The sequence below is a fragment of the Tinamus guttatus genome, unplaced genomic scaffold (genome assembly GCF_059628265.1).
Source record: "Tinamus guttatus ecotype Peru unplaced genomic scaffold, ASM5962826v1 Tinamus_guttatus_pri_ptg000652l, whole genome shotgun sequence".
NCBI lineage: Eukaryota > Metazoa > Chordata > Aves > Tinamiformes > Tinamidae > Tinamus > Tinamus guttatus.
Window position 1 is genome coordinate 1,747,827 of NW_028289186.1, and position 20,362 is coordinate 1,768,188.

The following is a 20,362-nucleotide window of genomic DNA, read 5'->3' on the forward strand; positions in this document are numbered from 1 at the left end:
CTTTCCTACATCCTTGCCTCTCCAATAAGCATTTATAGGATATACAGTGTGTGTGTGAAAGTAAATAGAGTGTGTAACTAAGACAGCATATAAAATCTCAGTGTGTTGTGTGTGTATATACACCCATTTGTGTGTTTGCATGCGGGCATATATAGATGCTTATCTGGGTATAAAAACAAATCCAAGGCATCGGAGGATAAGTGCCCTCTTTCCGAATAAAGCTGATGATGACCCTAAACATCCCGGGTTCTGGCAGGGCCTGCGTGGGGTGTTTGAGGTGGCAGGGTTTGGTTGCCCACGTGTTGGCATCTTTCTAGCGTTTAACTGGTGCCAAAACGGTGGAGGCTGTTGATATTCCAGCTATCCACAGCTGGACACGTCGGACACGTCCGCGCCGGGAGGGGAGCTGCATCCCAGGGGATGCTCCAGCCCTTCCCAGAGCCGTGACCTGTCCTGGGAGCCGGCGCAGGCACCGGGTTAATGAGTTATCCAGGGCGGAGGCAGGAGGGAAGGGACGGTCCGAGGAGGCACCGATTTTATGGTCTGCCTTTTATCAGCAGCCCCATCTCATTGGAGTTGCCCAACCCTCTGCTCCACGAGCCGCCTGCTTAACTCTTGCAGCCCTTTCTTTCCCACCCTTTTTCCGACATCCCGGCAAACGGAAGCGATCCGAGGCTGCCACGTGGAGTTCTGCGTTTTCCTTGTGTTTCGGGGTGTTCGAACGCGACTTTTTGGTCCGAAGCCAGCAGGAAAAGAACGGGATGACCCCGTGTGTGGCCCCTCTGCCCTCCTCGGGGACGAGCCAGGAGTCATCCGAGGGACAGATCCCATTCCTATAGACCCGTTCCAAGGGCCGCCCATGGCCAGACTCCAATCCTGGGGCTTTGGGTGCAGTTCATCCGTCTCCACGTCGACCCAGGACGGTTTGGCCGCCTGCACGTGGCTCATGGGGACCTGCCCCGGCGTCCCACGGCCAAAGTACGAGGATGGAGCAATAGAGGCGAGACCGTCTCCAAGACATCCACCCAAGCGCCGGGCGCTCCACCCCGAGCTCGGCTAATTCCCCGCGATCCGCACGCCGCCAGGCAGCCGGCCAAGGGATTAGCACGTGGAAAAGCGCGCGGAGGCGGCGCCGGGGCCTGCAGGCAGCAAGGACGTTGCATCACGCCACATTGCTGCTGCAAATGCCCCTCCTTATGCTTCAGAGTGAACAGCGCCCGTGCGAGCAGCTCCCTGCGCACCCGGAGGACAGCCAGGGATGGGGAAGCAGCGGAAGAGGAGAAGGGCAGGAGGCTCCTGCAGCCGCATCCTTGTGCCGTGGCAGCGATTTCCGTGTCAGGGAGTTCGTGTCCGGCTTGGAGGAAGCCGGGGAACCTGCACGTTCCCGCTTGGGATGGTGCCCGGCCACGCGCTGCTTCCCCGTGCGTGTGCGCGCGCTGTTGCCTTTGGCACCCAGGACCGTGTTTACACACAGAATAACACGACCTGATATGAATCTAGCTCGGAGAAAAGCATGAAAAGAAAGAAAAAGAGAAGGAATGAACCCCAAACTGCAGCTGCAAAAATACTGCCAGCTCGCAGGGCAGCCAAGAGCAACAGCAAGGACAAGCGCTGCTGCTTTCCAAGGGGGATAGGGATGGGGTTTGTGAACTCGCTACTAATCTGTGATGAAAACAGTCATAGAAGGAGGGCAAAGAGGTGCCTGTCCATTGGGACGGCTCAATAACGGGTACCAGGAGCGATGGACGCAATGGATTCCTTGCAATGAGCTGAACTTTTAGGAAATAAAAAACTCCAGCCTGGGCCAGAGTCTGAGGAGAGAGAAGACATTTTTCCTGGCTGTCAGTTTTCCTTAAGTCCTACAGTGGTGTCATCTGGACGGAAGGAGGGATCACCAGGACCGTCTCCTCTGCCCTGTCTCTGTCAATTGTCTCCAGGATTTTCCGCTCTCATCCACCTTTCCAGTTCAGCTCTTTTTCAATCTCCACAGCCTTATTGGCATGACACGGTTTGCAAGTATTGCCAAAGTTAATACATCAAATGTCCGTCCCTAGGAGCAAGCATTTCTCAGCACAATTACTCCCCAAAGACTCATCCAATTCACAGACCATGGCTGAACACTGTGGTTTAATGTCCTCATTAAATAACAATGAATAACCCACCCCCCAAAAAAAGCCCCATCAATGTCATTCCCATTTCAGAGCGTGCTGCCTCTCGGACTAAAAATCCCAGGGCAATACAAGCAGAGGTTTTGGAGTTTGTTCCGGCATTTATCTGGATTACAGGCACCCATCCAAAACTGGGCCCCTCTCGTGCTAGGCATTGCACAGACAGAGCAAGGAAAAGTCCCTGGCCCCAAAGCTTGGACAATGCAGCTGTATAAATGATTATTCTTCCCATTTTATTGACGTGTGAGGTGCTGAGGGATTTGCCCGGGGGCATGCAGTGAGTCAGCATCAGAGCTAGGAATTAAATCCACATCTCTGGGGACTAAACTACAAACTGAGCCCAGATCCGCAGCCCTTCCCAGGGAAGTTGCTCCGGAGCAGCTCTGTATCCTCGCAGCCGGTTTCTCCTGCACTTTCCAGGGGCTGTTCCTGCTGCGTTGGACCCCAGAGCAGCGTTTGGAGCAGCACCCATGGTCTCACCCTCTCTATAAGCAGCTCCGTGGGTAGTTTGGGATCCCGGAGCTGTGCACATGCTGCCAGCACATTAATTCTGCTTTTCTGCCAAGGCGACTGATGTGTGCACGCTCTTAGGCAGCAGCAAATGCAGGTTAATTGGGTTTAGCTCAGCCACCCAAACCAGGCCGCGTTGCACGGCCTTCGGAGCTGGTGCACGGAGACCTTTGGGAACCTGCTTGTGTCCTTCTGCCCTTGGAACAGAAACCCTGGGTGAGCAAACAAGAGGTGGCTCACAAGGCCCTGGAAAGCCCAGAAAACGGTTAGCGACAATTTGCACGCGCCCTTTTTGCAGCCTCATGCTGGCTTTTCTGGGATACCAGTCCCCAGATTGGTCTGGTTGGGTCTGTATTTCCGTCGAACCTGTTTTCCAGATCCCTTGGCCTCCTTCCACCGCTCTCGGCGTGTGCGTCATCCTTTTACGAGGCCGCCCGGCTCCCTGGGAGCCCCCGTCTCCTCCCTTTCCCTCTCGCGCACACACACACACACACTTTATTTATTTGTTTGCAGCACTTCAGCCTCTCCTCGGGATGCTGTTTCTGCAGGCACTTAACCCTCGCAGCAGCACGGAGCCGAAGGCAGCCGGAAAACTGGCCTCCTTTCCCAGCGCATCCCGATCCCACCTCCCGGCCCGGCCTCTCCGTTCGTGGGACAATGTCTCTGATGGAGGTGATGGGTCCAGCCCAAAGCAGCATCTTGGCCACCCTCATGCCACGGGTGGTGTCTCCAGACACCCCTTGGCTGCTCTTTAGAGGGTTCTCCCACATGGTTTTTGTTGGTGGGTTGGAGCCTCCACACTTGATGCTTTGGGAGTGTGTTTAACCTTCCTGTCCCTTTCTCCAGCCTCGTGCTGCTGGGGATTTGTGCTCCAAATGGGAAGTGTCCGGGAATGCAGTGCTGTTCCCCAGGGAAAGCCCATCCCAGAAAGCGCACAGATAAGGAAAATCCCCTTGGAATCAGCCCCGGTGCCCTGCAGAGAGGCAGCGGAGGGAAGGTCTACCCATTGCCAGGGTGCATGCGCGCCGGGGCAGGGCCAGATGTCCTGGCGGGTGTTACCTCTTCCAGGGTCGATTTTAGCACCCAGTACTAAAACTTTTAGCACCCAGTACGAGTAGGGCCATAAATAACCCAGCCAGGCCAGTGTCAACAGCAATTAGTGCTTCACACTCAGCCTGAGAGGGGGATAAACACCCCCAAGTGACCAGGGGAGGAGGGGACAAGCAGAACAAGGCCACCTAGTACCACTGCTTTGCAGGCAAAGCTCCCAACCTGCTGGAAACGATGCCCCATCCCGCACATTCCTTTGTATCTCCCTCATTTCTCCGCAGTTTTTGACCATGGAGGTCCCAGATGTCGGTGGTGGCCGCAGGGACGAGCTCCCTGGCACAGTGACGTTTGCGAACGAAGCCACTTGGCCACCGCAGCCTCAGGGTGATTAACGCGTGTCAGGCAATTAACTTTGTCACATTTGCAGCCTCTAACCACCCCATAGTGACAGATTCCCTGCTTTTTTTCTACCCGTTGCAGGTTGCAGAGGAAAACAACCAGTCCCCAGATTTATGGTCAGGGCAGAGAGCAGGACAGAAGAGGCAGTTTTAGAAGCTGAACCCCCATCCTTGTCCCCAAAAAGCAGCATCAAAGAAGCAGCTTCTCCCAGCTGTAGGGCTGGCCCCGGCCTCGTGCTTGAGGCATTTTCTTTCAGCATCTTTGCCCTTTCCCGGATGGAGCAGGAATTGCACGTAAAGGGCAGCTGTGCCAATTAAAATGTTAAAACCGGGCTGAGTCTTGCTGTGCACAGGAGCCTCATGAGCACGATACACGTCCTCATCTGTCACAGCTTGTCTTCCTAAGCACTCAGGAGCAAGGACCGTAATTTGCAATGTGTTGAGTGGGAATTCTGCATCCACCTGCAACCGAAAACACCCCATCCCTTGGCCAGCAGCACATTAAGAGAACTAGAACCATCCCCGTGGGCAAGAAACCTCCTTCTCATCCATATTTTTCTGGCCCTGGCACCCTCTTCCTAGCAGGGCTGGATCCCAGCTTCCTCCCCACTCTGCCTTGAGTCTTTTCATCTCTTTTCTCTCTCCCGCCCATTTTCATTTTGTCCTGACAACTTCTTCTCCCTTGCAGCATGTGGGAGGGATGAAAGCTGCAGATAATTAATAACCCCAACACTTTCAGCTCCGTCGTTAGGGGAGAGCTCAGAGATCCCTGCTCCTCTGCCTCCCCCTGCAAACGCTCCCTCACTTCCAGTCATGTGCTGGCTCCTCTCATTGCCTGATAAATCGCAGCTGACAGCTCCTGCTCCAAAAGACCTCACTTATTTTTGCGTGTGTGCTTGCAGCTAGGGCTTCGGTTTGAGGGAGGGACAGGGGATGCATTAGCAGCTCTTTTGGGGCACAGCTGATGACCCTCTGTTTGCAGAATGTGGCTTCTTGAGAAGCTGCTGAGATGACCTGTCTTATGGGACAAGAAGCAGGGACTTTTTTCCTCCCTGTCCCAAGGATTTCAGGGATTTCATCTCTTTCCTTCTCTTTTGCTGGCTAGTTCCAGCACCTCCGCAGGGCATTGAGGCTTTAGGCAAGGGTGGCTGCTCTTCTTATTTGCTTATTTTCTGTTCTTTCCTATTCTCGAGGCAGTTGCAAGTGCTTCATGTCCAAAAGCGGATTAGCTGGAAAAGCAAAAGGCAGGCCCTAAAAACACAAGAGGTTTGGGGCAGCAATTTGTGGGGGGAATGGATGATTGGAAAAGCTGCCTGAGCAAAAGCAGGAGACCCCACATGGAGAGGTGAAGGAGAAGCTGCTGATGAGCTCGTCAGGTTACTGATGATGATGATGATGAGGAGGAGGAGGCCACTGCCTTCATGCAACAGTGCAGCGTTTCCTCCATGCATCCATAGCTGGATCCCCTCAGCTATAGCGCAGAAGTTTGGTTCTCCATCACTTCAGCAGCTCCCCCAGCTTCTCATGTAAGCTTTATTTGTTTTATTTTTGGTGCTTCTTTTCTTCCCCTCTCCCCTCTCTTCTTCCCATTCAAAGAACTCTGGGAGCCTGTGGCTTTTTTCCATTTGTGGGCTTACTTTAATCTCTGTTTCAGCGTTTTGTCTCCCTACCTCCTGCCTGGTGCCTGAGCTGTAAGACAAAGAGGTGTTTACACTAGGAGACGGCCCAGCCATTGAGGCCGGAGACAAACAGCACAGCGGAGGGCGGATAGAATTGAACATTTCAACATTTTTTTTCCATCTGTCCCCAAAACCAATATTGACCCAAGACCCCTGTGTGGCTGCTTTAGTCAAAGTTTTACCAGACTAATCAACTTTTCAGAGCGCAGGGCCCCAGGAGCTTGGGCTGGAGGGGATATGAGGACAACGTGGCTGCCGAGGTGGGATGTGTCCCATTGGGAAGGGTGTCCCCCCTACCCGGACAAACCGTGGGCTTTATCACCCAGCACTAAAGAGCTGAGGCCACCTGGTCCAAACCAAACAGGGCCCGTGTGCTATGGGGGTGGCTTGCGTTTCTCCTGAGAAATGGCCCATTCCGAGCCCTGCTTCACGGAGAGAAGAATTTGGGAACCCTCCATAGCGGGAGGTGCATTTTAGCTGCAGATGACATTCAATTAAGCAGCCCTAATGGGGCTGGGCTTTGCCTAAGCAGTGCAGGCGCGAGGGTCAGCGCTGCACAATATCCTGTTGACATCGCTTTCAAGAAGCGATTCAGGGAGCGAGGGGAGAAGGGGCCTTGTTGAAACTTCTCCTGGGCACAAAAAAACCTCAAAGGGAGCCCTGGCCTCTCCTCTTTTCTCCATTATCCGCCCGGGTCGCCGGGAGGCAGAGCCGGAGGGGGACGGGTGGCCGTGTCCCCCGGCGCGGCCGCGGGTGACGGGGAGGCCTTTGGGGCGTGCGGTTGGGTTAACCGGCCTCATTAGCGGCCGCATGACATCATTATCTCACATTAGCGACACTCTTCCAGAGGTAATTGGGAAGCCTCTGGAATGGCCCGTTGACCTTTAATTAATGCGACGGGGGCTTTTCCTCCCCCTCTGCCACCTTGCGCCGCTCCTCCCTCTGCCTCGAGCGGCTGCTTGTTGTTAAGATGCCAAAACAGCGGAGCCCGGCTCCCATTCCGGGGTTTTCCACCGGGAGAAATAGGTGTGTGGACAGGCAGCTGCTGCCTGGCGTGTTCCAGCCTCCGTTTCCATCTCCGAGCTGCTGCCCGGGCCATTCCCGCTGCAGAGCGGCTAGTTGGGCCGAGCGGCTTCCCTGGGGCGATTCCCACCTGGGAAACGTCTTTGAAGGATTCCGGAGGAGGCTCCATTCCACGTTGCCTCCGTGTTGTTTTAATCCCTTGCAATGCAGGCGGGTTGTGGATGCAGCTAAGAGGCAGGCCCCTGTGGATGGGGCAGATCCAAGCGGGAAATGCCACGTTTCTCCGAAGCAAAAAGGAGTCCTATGCACTGCCCTAAGAGAGACGGGATGGACCCTGCTCCTCCCCAGCCTTTCATCTCGTTCCAGCTGTAATTCTTCTGTCTGCTGCTGCCTTTGCAGTTGCTACTGTCTCTTCAGCTTGGTCTCAGCTGCTAAATCAATGGCCAGGATTAGTCATTGGCAGCTCCAGGTAGCACAGAGATTTCCATGAGTTCTGCGTGTCCAAGCTCTCATTATTATTATTATAATTATTATTATTATTATCAGCAGTGTTACTGCAGCAGCAGCTGGAAGCTCCAACCCAGAAGGAGGGAGGCTGCCAGTCCTGATGTGCCCACCAGGCAACGGAGCTGCCGCGTCCCTGACCTACAGCCAGGACACCGAGAAGCAGCAGAGAAGGAAGCCCCAAGCAAGGTCACATTTAGAGGCTGGGGTGACCTAAAATACACCCCAGACCTTCTCCTTTCCAGTGCAACGTCCCCTCTCTTCACCCTTGCCTGTAAAAAGCCTCACTGGAGCTGAAGAGCTTCCCTATTGCTCCAGGCCAGGATTTGCTACCTTGAGTTCCTTGGAAAAGCATAGGAATTATTGTAGCATGCAAAGGAAGTCGGTAGCTCAGAAATACCCGGTCTGCAGCCAGCACTCAAATAACTGGCATGAAAATACAAGCGCAAGCCACACATCCACTCCGTTTGCAAGGAATAGAGGGGAGAAATATTTTCATTCCATTAATTAGGGGAGGAAAAATAATTGCGTTTACTGTGGGATTCTTAGATGTGGTGTGAGGAGACAGGAAGATGGGCAGAAATCTCTGCTGGGGAAGAGTTTTGTTAAAACATTGTTTCAAAGACTGGAACCAAAACATTTCCTCAAAACACAATGGTCTGATGCAGAAGAGGTGGGTTTGTTTGGTTACACTCAGGGACGGATTGATCTGGGGCCAGCAAACCGTGCTGAGCGTGGCTGTGCATGGGATTGTGCTGGAAAATACGGCATTCCCAGCTTAGGAATTCCGTGCGTGGTCAATGCCAGAGCTCAGCTCAGGTGCTCGCGCCCCATTTCCAGTTTCATCTCATCCTCTTTGGCCAACGTTTCATTTGGCTGCTGCAATGAGCGTTTTCTCCCCTTCCTTCACCCAGAGCGGGCAGGGAGCACGGCACGTGGATTCATTTCTTATTCATTTCTTATAGTGATGTGCGATCACTATCTCATCTGTTCTAGCCCATAACACTGGGCTAGATGGAGGCCAAATAACTCTCTTTCCCTAATCACCGCTTACGTTTTGCAGTGGGGGAATCATATCCAGCTGCTTCCATCCCCCGTCTGGAGGAGCACGAAGGTGCCATTCCGGAGGCTGGGAATAGAGCAAGGCTGAAGGATGCTGTGGGTTTAGCCTTTGCACTGAGCATTGCCTGGGGCTTGAAAGCAGCTCCTCATTCTGCTGCTGGACCCAGGGCAGCAGCGATGGCAGGGATATCGCGCCCGGCCCCGCGCTCCTGCATCGTCACCCCATCGTCACCATCACGTCTGGCTGCTCTCGAGGTCCTGGTGGGGACTTTCTGCACTCGGACGGCAGCGCGAGGCCCCACGCGAGCAGGCAGGTGCTCTGGGTGTCACTGCGATGCACGTCGGGCTTCTTCCTTCCTCGGGCTTGGATTTCTCCTCTGCGCAGCTCCCGGCGCACACGGAGCCTTGGGCACCGTCGTGGATAATCAAGGGCTGCCCTTGTGCTACTCGAACCCTAATTTTGTCTCCGAAACCTCCCTCATAACCCTCAACACGGGGACCTGCAGCACCCAACCCCGGGGCAATATCGCTCCCCGCTGCAGCGTGTCCGTGGGCGCTTCGGAAGTGCCGGGACGGCCGTTTGGGGCTTCCCATCATCCAGCCCCGGCCTGCAGAGGGTTAATGCAGCGGGTTAATGCAGAGGGTTAATGCGGAGGGTTTAATTGGAGGCAGCCTCGTGCTCGGCGGCCTCCCCCGGCGCCGCTGCCTCCGCTCGGGAGCCGCCGCGCGCACGCGGAGCCGCCGGTGCCTGGCGCGCTGCAACCCGAGCCCTCCGCTGCTCTTTGAAGCCGCTGGGTGGGCTGAAACGAGCCGAGCAGCCGGGAGTTGGAATAACACATCCCGTTCGGCTGGGATGGGGGTTCATCCTGTGGGGGGAAAGGGAGAAAGCGGAACGCCGAGGAGCGCCCTGCGGATGGAGAGCAGCTCCGGGGCGGGAGGGAGGCCCTTTCGACCCAAAACACCATCAGTCAGAGGCTTTGACAGCAAACGGAGCCGCGGCTGCTCTTCCAGCTACCGGTGCCCTTTCCAGGCCCGCAGCCGGAATGGGGAGGGTTAGGATCCCCACATCCGTGCTCCGCAGGGATAACTCGGCTCTTTCTTCCCACATCCCATCCCAGAGCTCTCTCGCAAGGGCTGGGATGAGCTCCCTGGGCAGCGCTGCCTTCCCATCCGCTGCCGACCTTGCAGCACTGGGACATCTGAGCGCCCTTTAAACTTGTGCATCCGGAGGGGGTTAAAAACCTCTGGAAACGGTTAACTTTCTGGCTGGAAGTGACACCTAGTGGAAATGGCAGGAAAAATGAATTCCACAGGCAAAGCACTGATCCTGCCGGATTCAGTGCTAAAGCTCTGATCCCTGGGAGCCCAGCAGCTTCTTTCCTAGCAGCCTTTTGAGGGCCACCAGCACCAAGTCAGAAACAGGGGAGTCGCAGCAGACCATGCACCGAGCTGTGTTGCTATGCTAAAATTCAGATTAAAACAGCGCCCCGGGCTAAATTTGCACTGATAAGCTCCATGCCAGCACTGGGATTCATGGATATTGCCCCTGTCTGCATCCCATGCCTCTCGGTTAGCCGTGCATCCCGTTTTCTCTTCCTTGGCATCCAGGAAAAGTCCAGCCATCAGAGGAGATGCGCCCCGAGGCTCTTCTTGCGCGGAGCGAAGCCAGAGCTTGCAAGGAAACCCGAAACCCAGCGAGACTTGGATTAGCAACCCGAAACTCCGGCCAGAATCCGCGGCTTTGGGAAGAGCTTGGCAGAGTTTCAGGCGAGTGTGGGCTGGGATTCAAGTCAGCTCGGGTTGACCTTTGGTTGAGCCCACGGCTGCTCCGCAGGAAGCATGGGCTGCATTTTAAGAGACTCCGGGGACAGAGGGATTGGGTGGGAGCAGGGAAAAGGGCAATTATAAGTTTAGACAAAACCAGCGCAGGCTCCTTATGGTTTGGGGGTGACAAGTCTTCACCGCTTGCCTGTCCCCGAACCAGCAGAACCAGACTGGTGGTTGCAGCTTCATTGCACGCCGAGTTTCAGTGCAGACTTAACCCCTTCCTCAGCACGGAGTAGCTGTCGCCTCCACGCTCCAAACCTCCATTTCCAGCCTGAAAGGCTGCAGAGGGCCAGGGATCAGCTGGAGATGGGCAGATAAGACCATGCTGCGTCGGTGACAGATGATGCTCAAGCTAAGGTGGAAGAAAAAGGGCACAACCCGTCCCAGGTGGTGGGAAGCAATAACTAACTCCTGCTCTGGGTGTTGCGGACAGATTTTTCTTTACACTCCACTTTTTTCTTTTTTCTTTCCCCATCAGTCTTCTCGCAAACTCATCACTCTTCTTCCCTTAAGAGCCAACATGTGACGGGCCAATATTAAGGCAGGGCGAGCGTGCTTGTAATCAGCCCCATATCTCTCAGCTGTGTTGCCTCTGGAAGAAACCCGGCCAAAACCGCAACGCTCCTGACTTTTTGGTGCGGATTTTACGTGCTCGGTGAAGATTAGATTTTCCCACGTGCAGTTTCCTGGGTAGGAAGTTGCTTATCTCCCGCTCTGCAGCCCTGATAGCCTCTCCTCATCCCCACCCTGCTGGAAGGCCTTGTCCGGGGAATAACGAACGCGGAGCCGGAGGCCACGGGAGAGGTTTCTCTTTCAAAGGAAGCGTTCGCCCCGGCTCTGCCAGGTTCTCTCCCTGCTCCCTGCCTTGTGCCCGTGTTTCTGGCTCTTTCGCCCGCACCGCGTGCCGTGTCGTCAGCCCGAGGGGGCCTCATCTACCGCTTTATTTCGGGCCCATCTCTAATTACACGTTGCCATTCGTTATTTATAGGATGCCCTTAAGCCCAAAGCGGTGCTCCCGGCAGGACGGGCAGGCGGTGGCGACGCCGGTGCCCGCCGGGCACGTGGCCCGGGGCGCTGGAGCCTCCTGGCTGCATCCCAGCACCGGAGCCTCTGGAGACGACCCTGGGTCCCGCTGCGCATGTGGGAGGTTGTGGGACACGGGTGCACCCCGTGCGTGTCCTTTGCACCCCGTGCGTGTCCTTTGCACCCCATGCGTGTCCTTTGCACCCATGCAACGCCCCTCCTGCAGCCCTCCTCATCCCGGGGCTCCAGGCTTTTCTGGAAGCTGCAGCGGTGCCGCCAGATGCCCAAATCCCCCCCGGGACGCTGCGTGGGCTGGAGGCAGCTACACAAGCCCCGGCGCAGCCGTGTCGCAGTTCCTGCGGCTTCGCGGCGCGCGCCGACAACCCCGGCGGGCTTCCCGTGCCGCGGGCTTCCCGTGCCGCCGCTTTCATGTCCCCGCTGCGGTCGGCGAGGCGCTTCCTCCGGCTCCGAGGGAAGGAAGCCGGCGGCAGGCGAGGGAAGGAAGGCAGCTGGTTTCCCCCGCGTGGGTGCAGCCAGATGAGGGGTGAGATAGGGTGGGAAGGCAGCCGGCCTCCTTCCGCCGCGGCTTTTCCCGCTGGGAAAGCTCCCTGCCTCGCGGCGGGATGCAGCGGGGAGGCGGCGCTGCAGTGCGTGCGGCAGCCACGACGGGGAGCTTCCCGCCCGCGGCACGGCCGGCGCGCAGGGAATGCCAGGAAGGGGATGGGCACCCCTCGGTGCCATCCCGGCTTTGCACGGACAGACCCTTTGCTCCCCGCGGGAGCGTTGGGCTGAGCGATGCCGGCCATTCCCAGCGCCGGATCCAGCCATCCCGTGCCCTGGGGACACGCGCGGCCGCCCCGGAATGCAGGGCCAGCAGGAGGCCTGGCCTCAGGGCCGGCTATTTCAGCAATTTGTGGCACTGAGGATGGGGACGGCCACCATGAGGCTCACGGAGCCCAGGGCTATTTCTGGCCCTGCTTGCTGCCCCCGCCCCGGCAAGTCACTTGTCCCGGTGGCTCCTGCCCAGCCGCCTCCGGCACTCCCGCCCGGTGCTCCTGGGGACAGCGCGGGCGGCCGCCGTGTCAGAAAACCGTGACACTCGCTGTGATATTTCGATGCAAGGCTGCAAGAAGACTCTCTCGACAGACATCTGCTGCCTCCGAGGCACGGCGTTGTGAGCGTGTCGTGCAGACAGCTCTTCTCTCGGCGTGCCCACCTCGTTGTGTCTGTCACCGCCGTGCAGGCAGGGGACGGCTGTCACCATCCTGGAGCTGCAGGCCTGGCCCCCTTTCCTGCCTTCCCCCCTGGGGACAAGGGGCAGAAGGAAGTGGCCCAAGGGGTCCCAGGGACTTTGGAGGGAAATGCATTCGCCGGCACCTTCGCCTCTTCCCACCGGTTTCTATATAAGGGCCAGCCCTCGCTGAACCTGTCACGCTCTGGTCTCAAGTGACACCGTGGGGCGGGCTGGGGGGGGGATCTAATTTTAGCCTGTGAATGGAGCTCGGCTGCAGCCGGGCGCTCTGTCCCCGGGCAGGGAACGGCATCATGCGGAGCAGGGAGGACTTTGCTGTGCGCCGCTCGGGATGGCACCGGCACCGCCTTAAGAGCCTGGCACAGGTAGGATGCGGCTCTGCGGCCTCTCCGCTTCTGCCCTGGGTCCCCCCTCGCTGCTCTGTGGCGTCTCCCTCCCCAAAGCCACAAGAGGCTGCTGTGACTCGCTGGAATCTCCCGGGTTGGGCTGTGCTTGGTGCTGCCTCCTTGCATGAAACTCTGGCAATGGAGGAGTGTGGAAATGCTCCGTTTAAACAGGATGGGCGCCCAGGGGACGGTCCCCGCTACCCCATGCAGGACGTGGCTTCTTGGGCAGCTCTGCCCAAAGAAGTGCCCCGTTGTGGCAGCATGGGCAGACCCCCAAGCGCGGCTGCACGGGGAAGCAGAGGGACATGTCGGGCTCGGAGCACCCGTGTGTCCGCTCAGGAACGTGCTGGCATCCAGCAGCGCGGCCGGAGGATGCCAGGGCAGACAGCGAGGGGCCGGGGGGCTCCCGCTCTCCCATCTCACCAGCCCCTTCCCCTTTGCAGCCATGGAGAACTTCGAGTACAGCATCGAGCTGAGCGACAGGGACTGGGCCGAGTTCCTGGTGGCCGCCGCGGAGTGCGGCCTGGCGCCGGCCGCGCTGGCCGAGGAGGAGCCGTGTGCGGGTGACATTGAGCAAGGGGACGGCGCGGCGGCGGGGCGGCCACGTGGGGCGGCCGCGGACGCCTCCCCGCGCGGCGAGGACGACGCGGCGCCCGTGCCCGGCGCGCGGGGCTGCGAGGAGGGAGCAGCGAGCGCCGGCCGGGCCATGGAGCCGGCCCGGGAGCCTGGCAGCCCTCAGGGTGCCACAAGGAGGAGGACGAGCGGCGCTGCCCGCGAGGAGCCCGTGACGGCCGCCCCGGGGGATCCGGGCGGGAAGGGAACCGCGATGGAGGCCGTGAGGCCCAAGACGCCGGCGCAGGCCAGGAAGAGCCGCAGGCAACGCGGGGCGGGCGAGAGGGAGCCCGCGGGTGGCCCGGCCCTCGCCATGGCGCCCCCGGCCTCGCTGCTTGTGAGGAGCAGCGGGAAGGAGAGGGCGGCCACGGCGGAGGAGGCAGCAAAGGGGACGGCGTGTGGTGCGGACGAGGCCGCCCCGGAGCCCAGGGAGGCGCAGGACGAGGCCGCCGAGCGCCCCGGGGACTCGGGCGGACGCCACGCGGTGCCAGCGGCTCTTCCCAAGGCCGCTCCGCCGGCGGACGCGTGCCGGGATGAGCCCGGGAAGCTCCCTGATCCCGGGAGCAGGGCCGCGGTCAGCAGCGACGGCGCTGCCGGGGGGCAACCGGCCAACGAGGCCCCCGCGTCCCCGCCGGGCGCCCCCGAGGTGACATGGCCCGAGATGTACGAGTGCCTGTTCTGCAACTCCCAAGGGGAAGAAGAGGCCACGGGGAGCCCCGCGGAGGAGGAGGAAATGCCCTTGGAGAGGGACGTGTCCCTGCCTGAACTCTACGAGTATTTTTTCAACGAGCCCGAAGGAAACAGGAAAAAAGTCAAGGGCAAAGACAGGAAGCAGGAGAAGCTCAGCAGCTTGGACGGGCTGCTAAGGGAGGACCCTAGATCGGCTCCAGTCAAAGAGTCCCTGGTTATCTCCATCCCTGAGGTCTACGAACACTTCTTTGCCGATGGAGCTGGGAATGGGGATGGCGGGAGAGGGCTTTTCCTGGCCGCTCCGGCCTCGGATGTGAGGAGAGCCGTGGGTGCTCTGAAGTGGCTCCTGCGGAGGCCAATGCGTCTCCTCAGCGGCCAGGCCGCAGCTCGCCGCGCTCCGGCCGGGAGCGGATCCGGCGGGAAGCTCCCGCTCGTCCCGCTGGGAAGAGGCCGCGCTGGGCCGGGAGCCCCGGACACGGCCCTCACCTTGCCGGGTAAGTGCTCATTGCTGTGCCCTGCTTCCCGCCGCCTCCCTCTGCCTTGGGAAGCTTCCCGGGAGCAGCCCTGGGATTCAGGGATCTCTGGAAGCGGGGCCGGGATGAGGCGCCGCGGCGGCCGCTTCCATGACGCTGCCGCTGGGCCTAACTCGCTTCGCTTTCGCTTCCCGGGGCTATAAAGGAATGGGAGCAATGGGAATAAAGGGAAAGCACGTCTGACCCGGCCAGCACGCTCATCCCGACACTTGTGCTTACAGCCACGGCGCCCCGTAGTTAATATTAAAGCAAGCGACGAATGAGTCACCCCAGAGGTGACTCAGAACTGGGCTTCCGTTCTGTTTGCACACAGAAAAACCCTCTTGCAACCGTCGTAACTAATTAATAAGCAGCTTTAATTAAAAGCGCGATGCAATAAGCTCAGGAACGAGAGTAACTTAGCATGTCTTCATGTTGGGCTGGGTTGGAGGGCTAAAAAGTCGGGCTCTGGAAAGAAAAGCAGTGGTGTCTCGTGGTCCTAGCAGTCCCTCCCTGGCCTGCCCGTAGCACTAACAAATATTAATTTCAAGTTCTTTAATGAAGTTTGAAATTGAGCTGAATGAGAAAACCCAACGCGGTTGCCGGGAAGGCGCCGCGATCGCTCATCCCGGCGCGGCTCTTCCCGCAGGGCGGCCCGCGGCCCCGCTGGCCCTCACGCACAAGGACATGTGTCTGGTCTTCTGCGCCTTCGCCTCCTGGGCCGTGAAGACCTCCGACCTGCGCGCTCCGGACGCGTGGAAAACCGGTAGGAATGGCTGGGGAGGCCCTATGGAAGAGCTGGCAGGGACGCTGGGACACTGCCACTCCTACGATGGCATTTTCCTGCTTTTCTAAAGTGTCCTGGTCCTTTCTAATGCTTCTCTCCTATGGAAATGCCAGTCCTCCTTGCTACTCATATTGTCCCTTTCCTCACAAAGCATCTGCTGACCCTAACCTGAGCTATGACCATCTGCTGACCCTAACCTGAGCTAACTTGAGCTTCAGAACTAGAGGAAATGGTCACAAACTGAAGCACCAAAAGTTCCACATGGACTTAAGGAAAAATTTCTTAACAGTGAGGGTGCCAGAGCACTGGAACAGGCTGCCCAGAGAGGTTGTGGAGTCTCCTTCTCTGGAGATCTTCAAACCCGCTTGGACGCAGTCCTGTGCCACGTGCTCTGGGTGACCCTGCGTGTGCAGGGGTTGGACTAGATGACCTCGAGAGGTCCCTTCCAACCTTAACCATTCTGTGATTCTATGATTCTATTCTATAGGTTAGGGTCAGTATAGGCCCATTCCTATATTCCCCATATATAATTCCTCTATTCCTCGCTCTGGCCCAGCTCTATCAAGCGTCTGATAGTCACCAGTGTGTCAGATCAAGAGATATTTCTTTAACATCCCTGCTAGCCAGTAGCTGAACCAGGACCTCAAGTTGCTTCATCCCAGCTGGAACAAACGTGTACTTTTATAATGTGCTATAAAGGTATAATCCTTTCTTTTTTTTTCCCTAAATACAGCTTAGCTGAAGTATTATCCTGCTGCCCTGAGTCCTTCAAGTAAACTGAGCCCCATCAGGTCCTTTCCTCTCAACCACAAGCATTAGCATAACCTGGTGGGGAGAGATAAAGCCCAGGCAGCGCAAACGAGGTGAACTTTGGCTCAAAATGACGTGGGGTCATTGCTTAAACACGGCAGCAAAGCCCTGCAGCAGCACTTTGCTCTGTAGGAGGGCCCCGTGCAGCAGCACCGCGGAGACGGGCGCTCCGGGCCGGCGTTTTCCGCACGTCTTCCGAGGGAGGAATGTTCCCTGCTAAGGTCACACACCAAAGCTGACAACACGGGCGGCTGAGAATAGCTCATTAGCTAAAGCTGGGCAGTGCAATGATCACAAGAAGCTTTTGGCCTGGTCTTCCTTGCCTTCTTAGTATCAGATCCTGGATAGCGCCGCAGGGATGGGGGGAAAAGCGGGATATGGGCCATGTGCCCTCCTGATTGCATAAGCCAGAGGGCTATAAGCACCATGGGGAGGGGAGGAGGCAGGAGATGATTTCATGCAAGTCTTGTCCTGAACTAGCAGTTGACATTTTATGTTCTAAAAAATTGAATTTCTTTTTTTTTTTTGTCCCAGGCTTTAACCCATAAATCAAGATCATGATTTAACTTGAGTTGGCCAAGTAAATTCACGATTTTGGTCAGGCAGGGATCAGGGCAATCTGGCCTCTCATAAACCAAGCTAAAGGCTTTAACTGAAGCTTCAGAGAAGTGTTTGCTCCCGTGTGTTTTCTTCATGAGTGATTTTCTGGGATTTCTGCCTTTATGGTTCTGTTCTGATACCCATCTTGGCATCTTCCTGGTCCAAACAGAGCAGAAAATGAGGGGAATCTCCTGAAGGAAAGCTCTGGTGGGGTTTCCTGGTGTTTCCTATACACATCTCCACACTAACCTGTGCCCTGCCAGGCAGGTGTAGCTGTTTCCTATGGAAAATGCACCCCCCTCTTATAATGTCCCTCCCTTTGGTGACACTGCAGCCCATCTCTCCCACAATATAACAGTGTCCAAGTGGGATGGGAACCCCGGCACATTCCAGGGTAAGGAATGTCTCTGCCTTTAACACCCCAGGGCTGCTGTCCCCCTGCAGATGCTTTTTCTCCTCCAAGCGGGCTCATTCCTCATGATGCCACCTGTGAGTGTCACCAGACATGCCACGTGCAGCCTGTATCAGAGGCAGCCGAGCTCACTCTGGAAATGTGGGCCTCTTTTCCAGTGTTCCTGGCATCTTTTGGCACGCTCTCTGCCATCCGCTACTTCAGGAGGCAGCTCAGAGAAGGACACCCCCAGACCTAGGCGCGAGTGACACGATCCCCAGGACGGGGAGGAAGGTGGAGAGGCTCCAGGCCTTGCTCTTGGACAGTGCTAGAAGACTGGATCCCAACCTCAAGTCTTCTCCGGAGCCCTTTCCAAGAGGGACTGAATGTTACAGGAAGCAGGATCCTTCCAGGGACATTAATTTACCACTTGGTAGGGGGTTTATCCGTGGACAGAGCAGGAGCCCCGTCCTGGCTCTGTTCTTTCTCTGTGGACTTCTCAAACCCTTGTGCTATCTCCTAGCTGCTTGTCCATCCTCCCTGCTGCAAGTCACCTAGTGGCAAAGGAGGATTTAGGTAGTAGAAGAGGGGAGAGCAAGAGGAACCAGGGAGAGTGTTTAGTTTCCTGCGAGTGTGTTGGGGTATCTGTGAGGATAGAGAAGATCTGGGAAAGATGGAGCTCGACTGTGCTTGTCGGGGCTGAGAAAGGGGAAGCATCCAAAGGGAACAGGAGGACAACAGTGTCCGGGCTTCCCGTGACCATGGGCTTGCTTGGATTTCATTCCAAGAAGTCCCAGCAGCTCCGGAGGCCGGGATGGGGTTTCTGCTGCTTGTGGCTGGCGCAGAGCGGTGACGCGGTGCCTCTTCCCAGGAGCACCCATCACAACGAGGCATCCCAAGGGAAGGAGCTGCCGGGAAGAGCCCGGGAAAAGGTCCGTGCTGCACGGAAAGGGGCTGCCCGGCAGCAGGGAGAGGGGCTGGACACAGGGAATTCCTCAGGAAGGAGCTCTGACAAGGACAGAGCACGTTGGGAAGGAGGAAACGGGAGGCGGACGTGCCTGGTTGGAAAGACTCTACGTGGCCTGTAGGAACTGTATATCCAGCATGAGGGGCTTTGCGGGGGGGAACAGATAAAGTATATTGGAAGCTTCTAATAAATATTCTGTATCTCATTTAACACTTTTGTGCACATTTCTGTGTCTACAAAGTTTGCTTTGCAGCCACGGGCCCTGGAAGATTTGCCGAGCTGCCCTCAATGCCTTGAATGAGCAAGAACAGGCACGACAGCGGCTGGAACGCTCCCACCTGCTCCCTTTCAGTGTTTTTTTCCGGCTGTAATCCATTAAATATTCCCTGCGTTCCCAGTGGCAGGTGGGAATAGAGCAGCCTGGGCATAGCGGGTGGGCAGTGGGGGAAGAGCTGGAGGAATTGGGCAATTTTGGGGTGCAGGGCTTTCCTGGGGGGCTCTAAATAACCTGGAATTGAGCAAAAAAGGGAGGACAGAGGGTGGCCAGCTCCTGTCTTACCAGGCGCTGCCCCTTCCCAGCCCAAAGTCATGGTTGAAGCATGAACAGTCGCTGCTGATGTTTTTCTTGGTTCAAATTTTCCAAATGTTGTGCTTCTTCCCAAACCAAATCACAAAAAAAAAAGGAGGAAATCATGTTTTCCATCACTTTTTCAGATACAGGAGCAGCTAATTTCCCTGCTGCCTAAGCCCAGCAATTCCACATTGGGGACTAAGCAGCTAATAAATAATTGTGCCAAGAGCCCATGAATTAATCCTAGGCAAAGCAACGGGGGAAGCTGCTCTGGCCTCTCCTAGTGTCTCGGGGCTTGCAAAGTTTTCCCGAAGATCTCCCTGGATCCGGAGGGCATTCCCGCACGGCGAGCGGGAGCGCTGCCATCGCCGCCGTTTCCTTGCACGGAGCAGCCACATCTGACCCCCTTGTCTTGCCAAGCAAATGAAAAAGTCAGGCAGGTGCAGGCTCAAAAACGTGGTTCATCTGGCCCTGATATCCCACTGCAATAGGCCCGGGTCTCTCTCTCCCCACCTCTTTGTGGTTGTTTTTGTCACAGCAAAAATGTCACAGCCTGAATTGCCACCGGGTACCAGCGAAGCAAGGACAGGCCCTTGGAGATGAGCTGGATGACAGCGCTCCGGGGTGGGATACTCGGATCCCACCTGCGCCCACAGCACCAGTCCAAGCCCCACGTGGTGCCCGTTTGGTAAGAACTTGCTTTTCCTCCCAAAACGCTACGTTCCATGCCGGGATGGCAGCTGGAAGTGGCTGCACAGCCCCAGAAGTCCCAAGGAGACAAGGCAATAACCCTGGAGCACGGACACGGGGACACAGAGCTGGAGGGAGAACTGAAACCGGAGCCGAACGGACCGCGGCAGCTGCGCACAAGGACACGCTGGAAGCGTGAGAAAGGAGCAGGACTCGTGGGGAAAGGGCAGCGTGCGAAAGGGTGACAAATTTAGCCCAGACGTAGCCAGGAAGGAAAGTTGCATCTCCAGGGGCAGGACTAAAATTGCCTTGGAAGCTGCACCATGCGCCTAAGGCCTTGGAAAAATCAGGATGTTGCACCTATGTGCACACACGTGTGACTGTCACCAATTGACACAAGTGCACGTGGCAGCTTGGGGCTGCTGCTCCCCAAAACCATCCCAGCTCCACAGCAAGGGCAGCCTGTTTTCCATGCTGTTTTTTCCAGAGCTCCTTTCCAAGACCTTGGAGCATAGGGGCAAAGCAAAGTCTGCTCAGCTTTGGCATTAAACCCCTGGCCATTGCCTGGCAAACGCATGGGAGACTTTGCTCTGGGATTAGGTGCTTGCAAATGTATGACCCAAACTGGAGACAGTCAGCGCTCTGGAAAATCCTGCTGCATCCCGGGACACAAGAACCTCTAGGAGAGAAGGGCTATTCCATTCATTTGGTGCTGCATAAACGACAGCAGCAATGGACAAAAATTCCCCTTTGTACCAGGTGACGACAAACAAAATGAGAAGAAAAATGTTCCAGAAGGCGTGTTGTAATTGTACAGTCTCACAGAAATCCACCAGGAAACTTTTCCAGT

The 20,362-nt window shown here is 56.9% G+C and overlaps 1 protein-coding gene across 1 annotated transcript; it reads left to right on the forward strand.

Annotated features, from left to right (window-relative positions):
• Nucleotides 1-13,327: 13,327 nt before the first annotated feature.
• PERM1 (PPARGC1 and ESRR induced regulator, muscle 1) lies at nt 13,328-17,543 on the forward strand. The gene is made up of 4 exons (XM_088536097.1): nt 13,328-13,474; nt 13,523-14,678; nt 15,346-15,462; nt 17,464-17,543. The coding sequence occupies exons 1-4, from the start codon at nt 13,328-13,330 to the stop codon at nt 17,541-17,543; spliced, it is 1,500 nt and encodes a 499-aa protein (XP_088392223.1).
• The last annotated feature ends 2,819 nt before the right edge of the window (nt 17,544-20,362 follow it).